Source organism: Contarinia nasturtii, unplaced genomic scaffold (genome assembly GCF_009176525.2).
Source record: "Contarinia nasturtii isolate CC-2019 unplaced genomic scaffold, AAFC_CNas_1.1 Cnas_scaffold_493, whole genome shotgun sequence".
NCBI classification, from domain to species: domain Eukaryota; kingdom Metazoa; phylum Arthropoda; class Insecta; order Diptera; family Cecidomyiidae; genus Contarinia; species Contarinia nasturtii.
In genome coordinates this window covers 1469302-1485866 of record NW_022197846.1, presented here as the reverse complement: position 1 = coordinate 1485866, position 16565 = coordinate 1469302, and the positions used below count along the sequence as shown (strand labels likewise).

At 34.4% G+C, this 16565-nt stretch overlaps 1 protein-coding gene across 2 annotated transcripts in view; it reads left to right on the top strand.

Moving 5' to 3' along the window:
- Positions 1 to 1557: 1557 nt before the first annotated feature.
- Positions 1558 to 16565, top strand: part of LOC116339040 (lysine-specific demethylase 3A) — a 32735-nt gene continuing 17727 nt past the window's right edge. For both annotated transcript variants that reach the window (XM_031764650.1, XM_031764649.1), the window contains exons 1-2: positions 1558 to 2384; positions 8467 to 8602. In XM_031764650.1, the coding sequence (XP_031620510.1) occupies positions 8468 to 8602 (135 nt within the window). In that variant the 5' untranslated portion in view covers positions 1558 to 2384; position 8467. The remainder of the gene's footprint in view (positions 2385 to 8466; positions 8603 to 16565) is intronic.

Here is a 16565-nt window from a genome sequence, read left to right as displayed (position 1 = left end):
GAGGAGGAAAATGTTTTTAGCTAAAAATGATATTTTTGTGATAAAAAAACTTTTCCTCCTCAGTTGAGGAGGAGGATCCTCCTCGCTCTCCTCCTCCTCCTCATTTTCCTACTCACAATTCCTCCTCCTCAGAGGAACAATCCCTGCTCCTCAGAGCTTCCAACCCCTGACATCTGAGAATATTAATTACACACTTTTAAAGTTCTTCACCCAAATTATTTTTTTTTCTCCAAAGAAATATAAATTTTTAGCCTGAAAATTGTTTTTATGCAATAATAACATGATTATTAATTTTATTTTGTGTTGTGTGTGTTTCAAATCGCTGCTGTATACGAGCTGTATAATTACAAAAAACTACGATAATCACGAATATTTGTAATAAAACTGTGTTTATTTGATGTTTTTTTAAGTTCCCAGCCCCTAGGGTTTCAATAGCAGTTCGGATATCACTTTAGAAAATCTTAGAAGGTGCCTTGAGAGTTTCGCAAATGATATACTGACAAAAAATTTTTTTGTTTATAAATGATTAGATTTTGCTAGTTACACAGGATTCTAGTCTTGAAACATGTGGATAGGCTTCCCCTTACTCGTGAGTATTCCATAGAAAGGATTGGCTCAGGCCCCATGACTGTGATGCATGAAGCTGCTTTTGCCTCTAAATCTGCCAAATAATGGCATCTGATATTGCAATGTGCTTTGATCCAAACTACTCGGAGCGGGTTTGTCTCAACAATACTCTGGAGTGCTCTGTAGCAGACTATGACTAGGCCACTCCTCATCGAGAAGACCTGAAGTTCCTTTACGTCTCCGACTGTCAGTGAAGATGGCCACATTACCCACTCTGTGTTCCAGAATCTTACCGACTTATTATTTAATAATAATAATAACTGCATAGCAGGCATAACAATTGCTATCAATTCGTCCAGTGAAAAAGAGAAGATAGTACTGGATACTTGCTATGATCTGGGTCTTCACCAGATTAACAAGAACTACAATCAAAATGGTCGTATGCTTGATTTAATCTGCACAAATTATATTGATCTGTGCCAAATCCCTGTTGGGCTTAGATATGATCTCGTTGAGTATGTATTCATATTTGAACATGTAAGCTGTTCAATCTTCTTTAAATTGAATGTGTATATATTGATATATTATACAGTTTTTTAGTCCTTTTCTCGGATATGATTATGTTCAAAAATCTTGTTAAACTTAACAAACGAATTCAAAATATGTATTAGATACAGTGACGAACTTACACATTCACAAGAAGGCACTTCTTGCGATCGTAATGTATTCCATTGCTCAAGTTCTTGTACGAAATATTGTGTAATGTCGCTCTCAGTTTATTCATTATGTATACATTTTTCTTATTCACACAACGATTCGATTCATAATATAAGCTTTAGCTGTGCGCTTTGTCAATCTCTCTTCTTGTCTCCATCTCTCTCTTTCTTGATTTGTGTATTTATTGAAAACATGTGTGTTGCTGTATACAACGTTAATCGGCTTTCAGTTGCTCGCGATATTTTATTATATTCGGTCGGTGTTGCGCCTATACTTATAAGTTTACTTAAATGTAAACTGAGTAAAAAAAAAGCTGAACAGTACGAGTGAATATGAAATATCTTTAAATTTAAACTACCAGTTATCACCAACTTTCAAAGATATTTGGTCTTGCATTGTTTTAAAAAGAATAGTGGCAGGTGAAAAGTGTGAAAATATTGTGAATTTAAGCAAACAAATTCCAGTCAACATTTCGTAACTTTTAATTTCTTCATTAAACATGAACATTAATGTTCGATGTTATCAGCGATCTTATTTGTAACAAAAAACACAGACTTAAATTGTTTATGTAGTGTGTCACAAAAGATCTAATCCATTTTATGAACAAGTAGATCACAATTTCATTCAGTTAGAGTTTTTAACCGTGTAATGAATAATACACCTGGTGAATGGAATAGCATTGGCCTTGATCATCATCTCTCATTTTAGCATTTTATAACCCCAAATCTGATATACGGTACAATAAACATTTTTAGAAAAATGAGCACGGCGAATGTTCTTATTTACCTTAATGATGAAGAATGATGAAATGATCATCAAACATACGTTTTTATTTTTGTAAGAACTTCTGAGACACAATACGTTGAAATTGTTATATCAAAATATAAAAAAAATTGCATGAGTAAAAGTGATGACTGCACGTGCTGCATTAAATCTTAACACCTCGTAGTGAAATAAAAAAAATCACTTCGTATACTTTTTTACAAATTCTATGAGTTATTCTGTTGTGTTACTACATCCTTTTTATCAATAAAGAAAGAAGAGGATTAAATGTGGAATATTGGCTTCTGATGGTTTAATTTTTCTAAGTGAATCGCAGGGTAAGTAAAGAATCTATTAGGTGATTATAATAAAAATAAAAATATTATTATTAAGAAATTTTATAAAAATATGATTTTTGTGTTAAAATGTAAATACTTTCAACATATAAACGAATCCCAACTCAATCAAATAAAGAAAAAGTTCCAAGAAATTGAAATAAACTGCATTCGTTTTTGGGAATTGCTGTTGAGGCAGCAATCCGAGAAATAACTTGAAAAGAAGGCTTTTGAAACTATATGCGTGATTCTTTTTGAACAGCAAGATCGCCAGAACGCTAATATGGTGAATCTATGCAACATTTATATTTAAATGCTAATATATCATCTGATCTTTTCCGTTTTCCATAGGCTTTCTTACAGTTTTTGCATATATATACTTACGGGTTTTGTCATTCTAAATTCTATATTCACAAAATATAGATATGAAATTATTTAACGTAGATTAAGCGTCATAAGGTATTACCCGCTTTTATTTCAACCTAATGTTTTCTCCACACTCAAGACATCCAATATATAATATTTTTTTCAGAGAATGAAAATAAATAAGAGAAACATGAATTGCTTCTGATAAACCTCGCGTAGAGGCATACATGGACAACCAATGTAATAAAAATATTGTTTTGTAGCTTTGTATGTATTGTGTATGTTTTAAATGTTGAAGTCGTCGTTGCCCTAGAAAAACCTGTTTAACAACTTCAATTGTACATATTGCAATTCGATGCCAGTGTATTTGAATTTACTGATATTTCCAAGCCATGCAAAGGAGTGTGATCAATAGTTTTTCCAAAACATTGATGTTCAAAGAGAGTAGTACTAGTTTCGTTTTATTTGTTTAAATGATGTATTTCGGCTTTTAAAAAAATTAATTTGATAACCAGATTCAATCTAGGATTCAATAGGAAGAAAATCTTTTTGATTATAATTCCATCTCACACATCGCATGAATAAAAGTAAAATGGAAATAATTTACAGAAAACAATATGCCTGATAATATTATTCAAACGTTTTTTTTATTATTTTTTTCCTGCACCTTTTCACCCGAAGACTGAGCTAAAAAAGAACAGCAATTTTTTTTATGTTCTTGATAATACAATTGTACATTGTTAAAAAATACATACTTATTAATCCATATATTTTTTTAACTAAAATTTTCAATATCATTGTATTGTGTTTTGATTTGTTTTAAATAATTTTCTATTCATTGTTTAACCGTAGATAAATTAACTTCTAAATCAGCGATACAAACCGAAACCAAACCATTTTTTGGTTGCATAGCAGCAACGTTTTACACTTATACATTCAAAGCATCGTCATTCACGTATACATAGCGTGAATATATGTTCGCCAAAAAAACCATTTTTGTAACGTTCCGCTTGTTCCGTTTCGTTCAATACACAAATGAAACTAATAAGATGCATTCATCATTCAATGTACATCATTGCCGCAAACGCAACGCAAGCACTATCGATATGCGTTCGGATATGGTACCAGACGGCAGTTCGAGCGTGTGTGAAATATGCAATATAAGAAACAATCAATTTTAAAATTCACCAATGTTTTATGGCATATGACGTACATTGAATGATGCATGCAAAAAGAAAATCGTAAAGATTTGGAACGATATTCCCATGAATGAAATTCGTGCCGCGTGCGACTCGTTTTCAACACGTCTGAAGCTGGTAATCAAACAAAACGGTGCAAGAATCAAATCCAAAGGCTAAATCTAAAATCTTATGTTAAATCCTACTATTGGGTGTATAAATTAATTTTGATCGTTTTTTGGTGAAAGGAAACATTTATTAAAAAATAATAAGAATGAGTACATTAACCAATGTATTGCCCATCGTTAGCTATGACTTCCGCCCATCTTCTTGGTAGCTTGTCGATTCCGCGTCGGAAGAATTCCTCATCTTTTGAAGCTATCCAGTCATCGATCCATTTTCGCACTCCTTCAGGATTTCGAAACGATATCTCAGACAAGCCCATTTACATTGATCGAAACAAGTGAAAATCAGAAGGGGCAAGGTCTGGAGAGTACGGGGGGTGATCAAGCCGATCCCAACCGAACGCCTCTATCTTTTGTTTGACGATGTGTGCTCGATGTGGCTTAGCATTGTCGTCGTGAAACAAAACTCGATGGTGTTTTCTCGCAACCAACGGCCGTTTTTCGTTCAATGCATGCGCCAATTTGTTTAATTGTTGTCGGTAGCGATCAGCTGTAACCGTTTCGCCTTGTTTTAGCAGCTCATAATACACGATACCTTTCTGATCCCACCATATGCACAACATAACCTTCTGGCAATGAATATCTCGTTTTGGCTGCGAAGGTCCTGGTTGGCCTGGATCAACATACGCTCCTTTACGTTTTGGGTTATCATAATAGACCCACTTTTCATCGCAAGTAACAATTCGACTCAGAAAACAATGTTTTTTGTGCTCGGCAAGATGTTGTTTGCATGCTGTGATTCGTGCTCTCAATTGATTTTCATTCAGTTGATGTGGTACCCATTTTCCTAGCTTTCGAATTTTTCCCATTGCATGCAAGCGCATGGAAATGGTTGCTTGGGTCACATTTAACTCCAATGCAAGTTCTTTTTGCGTTCGGGCTGAGTTTTCGTCTAGTAATGCCAAAGCACGGCAGTGACAAAAAACGACCGAAGCGCTCGCATCGGTTGCCAGATGAACTATAGCAACCTCATTGGTTGCTGGTACAAAATTGTGCCATAATTGAGCACAAAGTTGTGCCATTATTCAATGCTGCGTTGCCCAACTGTCACTACTGCCATGCTTTGAGTAATGCTTGCAATTCCTCATCTTCAAACTTTTTTGGTTGACCTGGCCGTTCTTTGTCTTTCGAATCAAAATCACCACTATTAAATCGTTGAAACCATGTTCTGCAGTTTGGTTCTGATGGATCTTCTTTACGATAAATATTCCAAAGCGTTTGATGTGCTTCGGCGGCATTTTTCTTGGAATCAAATAAGAAAAGAAGGGCACTTCGAAAAAACATTTTATCGTGATCAATTTTGAATCAATACAAAAATAATTACACTGCGTGGAAAATAAACCTTTCTGCTCTGAATTAGATTGGCAAATGTCACATGTACAAGTTAAAGTGGCGACATCTAATTGTCAGCGATCAAAATTAATTTATACACCCAATAGAAAAAAAATATATATTTCATTTTATTCAAAAATGTGTTTTTTAGAGCCAAAAATACAACCCTCATTTATTCTGGCCCACCCTGCATATTATTCGATGGTTTTGGAATAATATTCATATGTTACGACAACATTCGCAGAGTATTCGCAAAATATTCGCAAAATACGGCTTAATATGTCAAGCAAATTACAATATGGCGGCACATCAATTGAATATATACTATGCATTGGATGTATTTTGCGAATATTTAGCGAATATTCGCAGTGAATATACGCAAAATATTCGCAATATTCACAGTGTTTTAATTGAGATAAAAACCCCTAGGGTCAGATTTGGTATCCGTAATCTTCACAATTTTTCTGCGCCCAGACAAATAAGATTCTATCCATTTTAACAGCTGTGTATGATATCTAGCTTTTTAATTAAAATGTTTCAAGTTAACCGAATGAAAAGCCTTTGCAATGTCCAAATAAATGGTATACGTCTGATGTCCCTTCCCCATGTTGATATCGATGTGAATTCAACAAAGTTAGTTGATTGAGATGGTTTGTAACGGTTGAGTCGAGTATTTTTGAAAGAAGAGCCTGACTAAAGAAGTCTTCCAAATCTGCGGTACAGTGTCCATTTCAAGTGACTCTCTCAACAGTGGTGTGATTGGTCCCTGTAATGAAATCAAACAATGCTTGAATTTGTTTGAAATTTCATCAGGACCACAGCAGAGCATCATGATTTGCTGCTGCTCAGCATATGACTGAGAGCTGAGTAATGCTGAACTCGTACGGCTAACGCATACGAAACGGATGCACGATACATATTCCCCTTTCGCTTCGTATGTGCTGCCGTTGACGCTATTGCTGCTGCTGTTTTCACTTACGCGTAAAATACAACGGCATCAACGGTAACACACTAAACCGGCGAACATACGAAGTGAAGGAGAATATATGAGAGACTGAGAGCAAAAAACAGCACGTCGCATCTCATCTCTTGCTTTCACTTCGTATGTTCGCTGGTATAATGTGGTACCGTTGATGCCGTTGTATTTTACGCGTAAGTGAAACAGCAGCGGCAATGGCGTCAACGGCAGCACATACGAAGCGAAAGGGGAATATGTATCGTGCATCCATTTCGTATGCGTTAGCCGTACGAGTTCAGCATTACTCAGCTCTCAGTCATATGCTGAGCAGCAGCAAATCATGATGCTCTGGACCACAGACTACCCATATGAAACTTCAACGCTATGCGTCACATTGACGTTTTTCGACGCTATTATGTTTAACAAACGCTGTGTATCTATTACAGTGCTGGCTCAGGGACATAGTGCCCGGACGGATTGGTTCACGCGAGAAGTTTTCGTGAAATGTGAGATTTTTTAGATTTTTGGTGAACATTTTCAGATTTTCGTAAAATGTGAGAGTTTTCACGAAATTTGAGATTTTTTCTGAATGTGAAAATTTTAAATCTCATCCGGTCGAGCCTATGGGAGAGAAATCAATGCTAGTTTTTATAGTTTTTAGCTTATTTACTAGTTTATTGCTTCAATAATCTAATAATGCTAGTATTCCTTTATGAAATTGCTGGTTTTCTAGTTTTTTGTTCTGTCAAATGACAATCAAATGATTGTACTGAATCAGTATCAATGAAGTATTTTGACGTTTAGTTGTTTAGATATATTTTCATGTGTTTTGAATAATTATACACTTATAATAGTAAAAATTAGTTTAATTATTCTTTTTTTAATACAAAATCGTGCATAAAATAGTTCTTTCTTTCAATAGTCGACTTGTAAAATTGATTTAGTTACCAAATCATGGCACAATATCAAAATGGCGGATCAAATAATTTTTTCTAATTTTTCTAGTTTCTACTTGAAATATAAAAAACTAGGTAATGGTTTCCGTCCCTTAGGGTCGAGTTGAAGGTTGGAAATTTTCGAAATTCACGAAAAATCTCAAAAATTTCAAATTTTATGAATCAGAGAAAGAAAAATAAACGAAGTCATATCGTGCTGAAAATTTGCCAGATGTCTTAGAATATACAGTGAATCTAATATTTTTGGTAGACAAAATTTTGCATGACACACTCCACTCACACGCCATTCGTATATGAATCCTATTTTAGTGGAGAGTTTCTCTGCTTACTTTGCTTGTTATTTTGTCTATCAAAAAAATTAGATTCACTGTAGATGTCCGGGTATTAATAAAATATGATATCTTAATAGTTACTACTGACGAATGCTTCATTAACTATTAAAACGAATCTTAATACGAGTATCAAAATGAGTAGCATGTATCAAGATCGATTATGATACGGCGTATCACAATGAGTATCAAGTATCATGATTCACGATACCGAAGTTAATACGCACCATTTGCAATTTTGCATGGATTTTTATTTTTAGTTGTGTGTGTATAGAATGTCTATTGTGAATATTCATACAAGAGTGAGATCTCACAGCACGAAAATAAGATTTACCAATCACGATTTGGGTGACAGAGATGACAAATTTTCACGTTCTGATCACACCAGATGATGTAGACCACTTAGTTGTGTTTGAGAATTTAGAAAAAAAGTATTTTTTCACTTTGAGTGCTCTATACCTCTATATCGCGAAAAATGAAAAAAATAATTAATTTTTTTTCTTCGATTTACAAATACTATTAAATTTTCTGGATCATCTGGTTAAATCAGAATGAAAAAAATCGCATTCTCCTCAGTTATTTCAATTCTTGATATCTCAGTACAAATATTACGTTTTTTTTTTCGATTTCAGTCGTGTCATATCGTAGACATTATTCTAATGTGCTATAAGCAAAGCCTTTTGCAAAAAAATCAGCGATTGCTATAACTTTTGTTTGATATAAATACATCTGATAAATTTAAAAATATATAATATTTACATACCAAATTATTTTTGAACAGAATGGAGCAAAAAAGAATAACGCCGGAGATGGAACGGCAACAACAACAAGAGAGGAAACGACAAGAGATTGAATGTGATGCCGAATTAGCTGTTACTAAACACTTTGAGGAATCTTTACGCCGTGCCAAAGAAAAGGTGTGTATGATAATTGTTTATTTTTTAAAGACAGCAGGTGATACAGAAAATAATTTCAAATTTTATGAATCAGAGAAAGAAAAATAATCGAAGTCATATCGCGCTGAAAATTTGCCAGATGTCTTAGAATATAGATGTCCGGGTATTAATAAAATATGATATCTTAATAGTTACTACTGACGAATGCCTCATCAACTATTAAAACGAATCTTTATACGAGTATCAACATGAGTAGCATGTATCAAGATCGATTATGATACGGCGTATCACAATGAGTATCAAGTATCATGATTCACGATACCGAAGTTAATACGCACCATTTGCAATTTTGCATGGATTTTTATTTTTAGTTGTGTGTGTATAGAATGTCTATTGTGAATATTCATACAAGAGTGAGATCTCACAGCATGAAAATAAGATTTACCAAGCACGATTTGGGTGACAGAGATGACAAATTTTCACCAGGTGATACAGAAAATTGAGTAGTATTTGTAAATCGATGAAAAAAAATTAATTATTTTTTTCATTTTGCGCGACTTTTTGATCATTTACGCGGGCGGCTTGTATGAAAAACACGGAAGACCGCTGAAATGACACTGTCGTATATCCGTACATATTTTGTATTGGTTATTTCCTCGACTTAATGGTTTATTTAGAATAATTTAAATAAATACAATAATTAGATTCTTGCATCAAGCAGTTTTGAAAGAGATAAATAATAATTATTAATTATTACAAAGTGATCATATCAGTGAATATCGTAAACGAATAATAGAACGTTCAGACGGTCAATTATGTGTTTCAATTAAACCTCCTACTGAGTTCGATAAGCGTGCGTTCGGTTTTGCATCAATTAATTTTTTCAATTCAATTCCAAATATTTATTTATTTATTTATTTATTTCACCGTCTGATCACAGACTGAATGTATAGCAATTATTTTACAATATCATTTGCAATGTAACACTACCCGATCGAATACCCAGTCGCCAGCCTTTTTGACTTCGGAGCGGCAGATATCGACTGTGTTCATTGTATATAAAATCTCAAACATATTTTTTATGCCCAATTGATGATTTATCGATTATTGAATATTAAATTGTCCAACTTAACAATACTGTTTCTAAAAATATGTCTTGATGCTGATGCCAAAAATTGTTCTTTTACCAAATTAAAATTTCTACAAGCTACATTAAATGGTTGATTATGTGCATAGTCTACATTAAACGCTCCAACCCTAATCAGTTCAGTATTTCTCAAAATTCTTTGGTTTTCATCATATTGCAATCTAGTATATACAATTTTATTTCTTAATGAGCTAGACACTATTTTACCCAAAAGGACATCATAAATAAAAAATATAGAGGCATTTATACGCCGTCTCCAGAGCGATTGAATATTTAAAACATCACACCTAAAGTGATACGGTGGTAATACAAAATTTTCATCTCTTTGGTAGATAAATCTTAATGTCCATATCACAAAATCTTTCTGAATTGACTCTATTCTATTGGAGTGTATACGGTGGTATGGTTGCCATACAACACTTGCGTATTCTAACTTTGATCTAACTAGTGCACAATATAACATTTTTGCAGACTCAATCGTGAACTTATTCTTCAATGTGCGTTTGATGAAACCCATTGCCCCATGTGCACTGGCTGTGATCGTATCTATGTGATTGACAAATGTCAGCTTCGTGTCAAATACAACGCCCAGGTCCTTATGTGTGTCGATCCTATCAAATGTATGTTGGCCGTTGTTAATCGAATAATCGTAGTTGACTATGTTTCCACTTTTCGAGTATGTCATAACGAAACATTTCTTCAGGTTTAAATGCAAACTATTTTCAGTACACCAGTCGCTCAATTGATCAATGGCATTCTGAAAAATGATGGCATCAATGGGCGATCGTATGGTACGGATTAATTTTAAATCATCTGCAAATAATAAAACAAGTGCATTTGACACAATTTCAACAATGTCGTTAATAAAAATAATAAAGAGACATGGTCCCAATATACTTCCCGCGGGCACTCCTGATGGTACAGTGAAGGTCCGCGACCTTCTATCACCGATTACAACAAACTGTGTTCGATTTGTCAAGTAGCCATGGAACCATTTAACAATTCTACGGCCAAGTCCAAAACACGCCAGCTTCTGCAGCAATCTCTTGTGGTTAACACGATCGAAGGCTTTTTCGAAGTCGGTGTACAGCACATCCGTTTGGCATTTTTTGATCATAGAATCGATCGTGAAATTCACCATCTGCAGCAAGTTCGTCGAAGTAGATCGATTTTTCACGAATCCATGTTGATTGTGGCAGATTTTTGAATTAACAAAAGCATCGATTTTGCCATACATAACAATTTCGAATATTTTGGCTATTGTTGGTATGATAACAATCGGACGATAATTCGATGCAATACTTTTCTTTCCAGATTTGTATACCGGCACAATTCTGGAATTTTTCAACGACTCCGGAACACATCCCTGATTCAGTGACTTACAGAATAGGGCAGTTAGTGGTTTCGACAATGTGTGCGCGCAATTCTTCAACAATTTCGGTGAAATACCATCAGGGCCGGCTCCTTTGTTCACGTTGACCGATTTCAGTGCCTTCAACACATCAATTTCATTGATCTCAATATCAAACGAAAAGTCGCCGCATTCACTCAGCACTTGGAAAATATACACGTAATGTCCAAATAATTTCCAAATTCTAACCTTGAAGGCCTTCAGCCGCGATATGGTTGGAAAGCCCTTGGGTCATAGATCAAGAAAAATATATCAAAGTTTGAAAATCGATCAACCTGTCTTCAAAATAACATCTGTTGCGTAAACATTGGCACAAATTGATACATTTATTCCAATGCAATAACAAAAATAAAAATGTAAACCAATGCACATAAGAGACCTAACGGGACTCCTACTCTTCTGTCAAACACAATTTGCACAAAAATTTCCATTCGCGGATTTACGAAAAAGTGTCTCAAATGATTTTGGACAGCTAAGTTTAAAACAAATTCTGCATGTGTCTAAAGATGAACCAATCTGTCTTCGAACCATGTCACGTGTTTCATGGACTTAGTATGAAGATGAGGCTTTTAGAAAAAGCAAAAAGTCCGGTCGTATTCCCAATTTACTTTCATCATTTTAGACGGTGAAACATTCATCGCTATTTCGAATCACGAATCAATTGCATTGATTATATTAGAGCACTACTATATAAGGCTAGAGACGTCGACAAACTGAACTTTGATAAAGTGGTGTTTGTATGGTTGGATCTTCTTTGGAAGGTGTTTTACAGCCATTTTTCGAAAATTTATTCCTGAAACGTAAGGTTAACCTCCATTACTTGCTCTATTATCAACCAAATATTGTTGAAATCGATAAAATTCGTTGTGAACTAGCTGAATAAAGACAAAATTATGCTTTGCAAGCAGAAAAAACCACAATAATGGCTCACTTCTTGAAAAATAGTATTTCCATGAAAAAATGACAATCTTTTTAACTTCAGAAAAAACACCAAATTACTTATTTCTCATCTGTTTTTGGATGTATGTTATGTTATAGGCGAAAGGTCCAAATACTTGAAACGAGCAACAATTGGTTGGATGGATTGAGAGAAAGTTGAAAGAAATCGACAAATCGGTTGCCCAGAACATAATTTTAATGGTTCGACACATACTGAGAAAAATCGAAGACAATGGTCCGTTCAGTGTAAAGTGAATGTGCTATTCGATAGCCTTAGGCTATTAGCCTATGAATAAAAGTTTATATCAATAAAAAATGAATTTTATATTGTGTATTTGTTTTTCAAATGGCGGACGTCTCATTTTGTGCCAATGTTTATGCAACAAATGTTATGGTACTTTCAAGAAAATGGTCAAATTTCACTTTTACGGCTATAGATGGCACTAAATGAGGTCGTTGATCCCTGAAACATCGATACTTTGATTCTAGAGCTCAATACGTCTAAATCGGTCAATCCATTCGAAAAATTAATTATTTTAAAAAAATCATATTGTATGAATCTCCATGAAATATCAAAATGTCTGTCTGTCTGTCAGTCCGTGATTTTGCGTAGTTGTTTCGGCATTTTTCAATGTGGCCGTGGCTAGCCTCCAAAAGTGACTTTTGTCCCTACGGTCACCGGGTTGCGTTCATGTGACACATTCCAATCAAAAATGGCCATATTCTGCATCCACCTACTGTAGCGTTCCTACTTTACATACCCAAAACATATGCATATCGTTGGAAGATTCACGAAGTAAGTTATCGAATGGTGCCAATTGCGACTTAAGAATTTCATGTGGCCAAATAGGTAAAAAATCAAAGAGTGATCGTCTGGCCGGACAGATAAGAAGAGTTTTTCTCGAAAACGGCTCTATAAATTCTTTTGAAAAGAAGCGATGAGATTACTGCCCAAAATGATAAAAAAATTAAATTCACGTATAGTTGGCGCTACATTCCATGTAATAAGCGTATACTTTCCACTTGGTCCGTTGCAACGGAAAACAAGTTTGCATAGAATGCAGCGCTAGCATATACTGTGAATTAAAACTTAATATACATTTGTACAATCATTTTCGTTTGTGTTCGTTCGCGTTCGTAACGAAAACGAACGAACACGAATCGATAAAAATGTTCACGAATGAATGCGAACGAATGCTTGACCTTTAATTTCATAGTGGACACGATTTCTTTGATTTTACAGTAACCATGTTTGAATTTTTTTCTTTCAAAATTGTTTACGAACATTCCAACTCCCTTAGCGAATCGAAAAAATATTTATACGAACGAATATCTTTTATATGAACGCGTTCGTGGTCATCTCTGATTATAGTGTTGGCTACAAACATCTATGAACATTCGTTCTTTCGTTTCTTCAATTATTAATATTAATTTAAAAAAAAATCAGATTAAATTCCACATTTTTAATACAAGTCAAAAAAAATTAATTACCTTTATTTCAGCAAATGCGAACTACATGGACAATAAATACTATACCTCCTGAATCATTACAACAAGAGAATCTACAGAAATGTTTTATGTCTAATCAAAAAGCTACTCTGCTAGCGCAAACAATACCACTTAAAATCCCAAATGAGTTTTCAGTGAAGCGCGTATTTTTACAAAAAGACAAAAAATTTAGATGTACGAGCAAGAAAATAATTGCTCCTCCTTCCAATAGAATATCTTTGGCTTATAATAATTTCTTCAATACAGTAGAGTATAAGGAGATGGTAAGTATGTTTAATGTTTAGGCGATCGACATTTCTCAAGAGGATGATACAAAATATTGTGTGGTGGTGCCACGAAATATGTGACGGCGAACAATGACTTGTTGTGTACACAACGAATTTTTTTAGCCCTGTTTTGCTTTGGTTGCAACAAGCTGTATTTTAATTTTGTAATTTTGCGATCAACTTTCAATATCGAAATGCCATCTTTATTCCTCATCAACATTAAATTTTAAAGAAAAAAGTCAATAATAACAATAATAAGTAAATATATTCTCATTTGATGTTTATAATCACCGAACTGGATATCGCAAGCAAATTTGATGATTATGAACATCAAATCAGAGCAGTGAATTTCCCTTGTTGGGCGCACACAGTAAACTTTGTACACACACATTTTATATGAGACGCATACAACACTTGTTTTTTGAATATGTGCGACGAACTTGTGTGCATCGCACATATCTTATGTGTATCGCACATATCTTATGTGTATACAAAGTCTATGTGTGCACGCTCTTCAAGAGTGAAATTTACAGCTCTGCATGAAATGAGATGTTTACTTATCATTATTATTATTATGAACTATTTTCAATTAAATTCAATGTTGATGATAAATAAATGAAGATGTTATTTCGATATTAAAGGTCGTACGCAAAACTACAAATTCAGCATACAGCTTGTTGCAACGAAGGCAAAACAAGGTAGAAAATCGGGTATGTCGTTAATGTTTTCCGTCACATAGTTCGTGGTGCCGTGTTGAATGAAACAGAGCAAGCAGGTAGTTTGTATGGCGACGTGTGACGCATTCTTATCGAGTTCTTTGCATATTCTTACTATTCTTACAATGTGTTTTTAAAAGTTTTATTTAAGAACTAAGGCACTATTCTTTTCTAGTTTAGCTCGCTCTAAGAATCTTAGTTCTTACTTAATGAAGAAACCACATTAGTGTGTTCAAAAGTCGACTAGCTATATATACACGAAATAAACGAAATCCAGACCTTGAAGTTCTTTGACCCCAATTGATGTATGGTTGAAAAAAATATATTGAAGTTTGAAAATCGGTCTATTTCTCTCCAAAGCATGACAGTTTGAAAAAGGGTCAAAAATAAGTTCTATGACCATAGATAGGGCAAATTTGAAGCCTTTAATCAGAAAAACATTTTTTGTTTGCATAGTGGCCACCGCTAGGGGCTTATCACTATTTGGTATTTGCAAATATTCTGTATAAGCCAAAAATTTGCGTATTTGCAAAAAAAATGCGAATTTCAAAAGATATTTGCAAGTTTTTTAATATTTGTACACATTTGCAAATATTTGCCCTGATTTACGACATTTGTATACTTGGCTGTGTAAATGCAGCTAATGAGAATATCTCATTTATCACGAAATAAAAAAAGGATAAAAATTGGCTGACGAAAATGGGGAATTACCCCCCAAAAAATGGAGAATTGGCCCCCCAAAAATGGGGAATTGGCCCACCAAAAATGCGTCGTTAAAAAAAAAACTTGAACTTTTTCGCACTGTGATCCACAACATGCATTTATCTTCAGGGAATAGATTGGGCTACAGCTATAGCAGTGCTATTTTCACAGCTCCTATTCATAGGTGCTATTTGTGAACAACGCATACGGACAGCGATTCTATGATACCACCGATGATATCCAGGCTGGATATGACCTATGTGGCATATTATAGCTTGGATTAGGATCGCTAAAATTTTCAAAAAAACCATTGAGCCATTTTTGAGAACCATTTTGTGTACGACCTAACGGTAACCTTTGAGTTTTTGGCTACTCCAAATTGAAATTTGGTAACCGCAATTGACACCATTCGATAGCACACTTCAAGACCTTCCCAAAGATATGAATATGTCCGGGGTGTGTCAAGCGGAAGGGCCTCGGTGACGGTAGGGACAAAAGTCAAAAAGTGACTTTTTGAGCCCGGCTACGGCCAAATCTTGTACTTTAATCACAGATAGTTTCAAAGAGGTACGCGAAAAAAGCGCACGGACAGACACACAGACATTTTATATTTCATGGAGATTCATATGAAATTTTTAAAATTATAAACGTCTTATATAGACGTCTATATAACTAAAATGTGGATTTCAATGCGAGTGAGAGAAGCAAACATATAAAAGGCTCACTTTTTATACAAACTTCTTTTTCGAACGGATTGACCGTATTTTTTTTTTATTTTTCGACGTTTGAGGTATTCTTGTAAAGGTATTGAGCTCTATAATTTTTATTTATTTATTATTATAGCGTTAGCTCTATAATGAATTCTCATGTATTGGGATTTCAGGTGTCAACGACCTCATGTACTGCCATCTATGTCCGTAGAACTGAATTTTGACGCTTCTCTTGAAAGGAGCATTATGGTCCGACGATATTTTGAAGACAGGTGGATCGATTTTCAAACATTGATATTTTTCCTTGATCCATAGCCCAAGGGCTTCCCAACCATAAACCAATCGCGGCTCGAGGCCTTCCAGGTTAGGATTTGGAAGTTATTTGAACATTACTTTTATATATACAATAACAAGTCGACTTTTGAACACACTAATGTGGTTTCGTCACTCGCGTGAACTACCGTCCTCTGTGATTAATTGAACAAACCTTGAAATATTCTAATTCGCAAAATTGAATTGTATAAGAGTGATATCTACAGAAATTATTTTTCTGCGATTTCCAAAACTGTCATATCAACATTTGA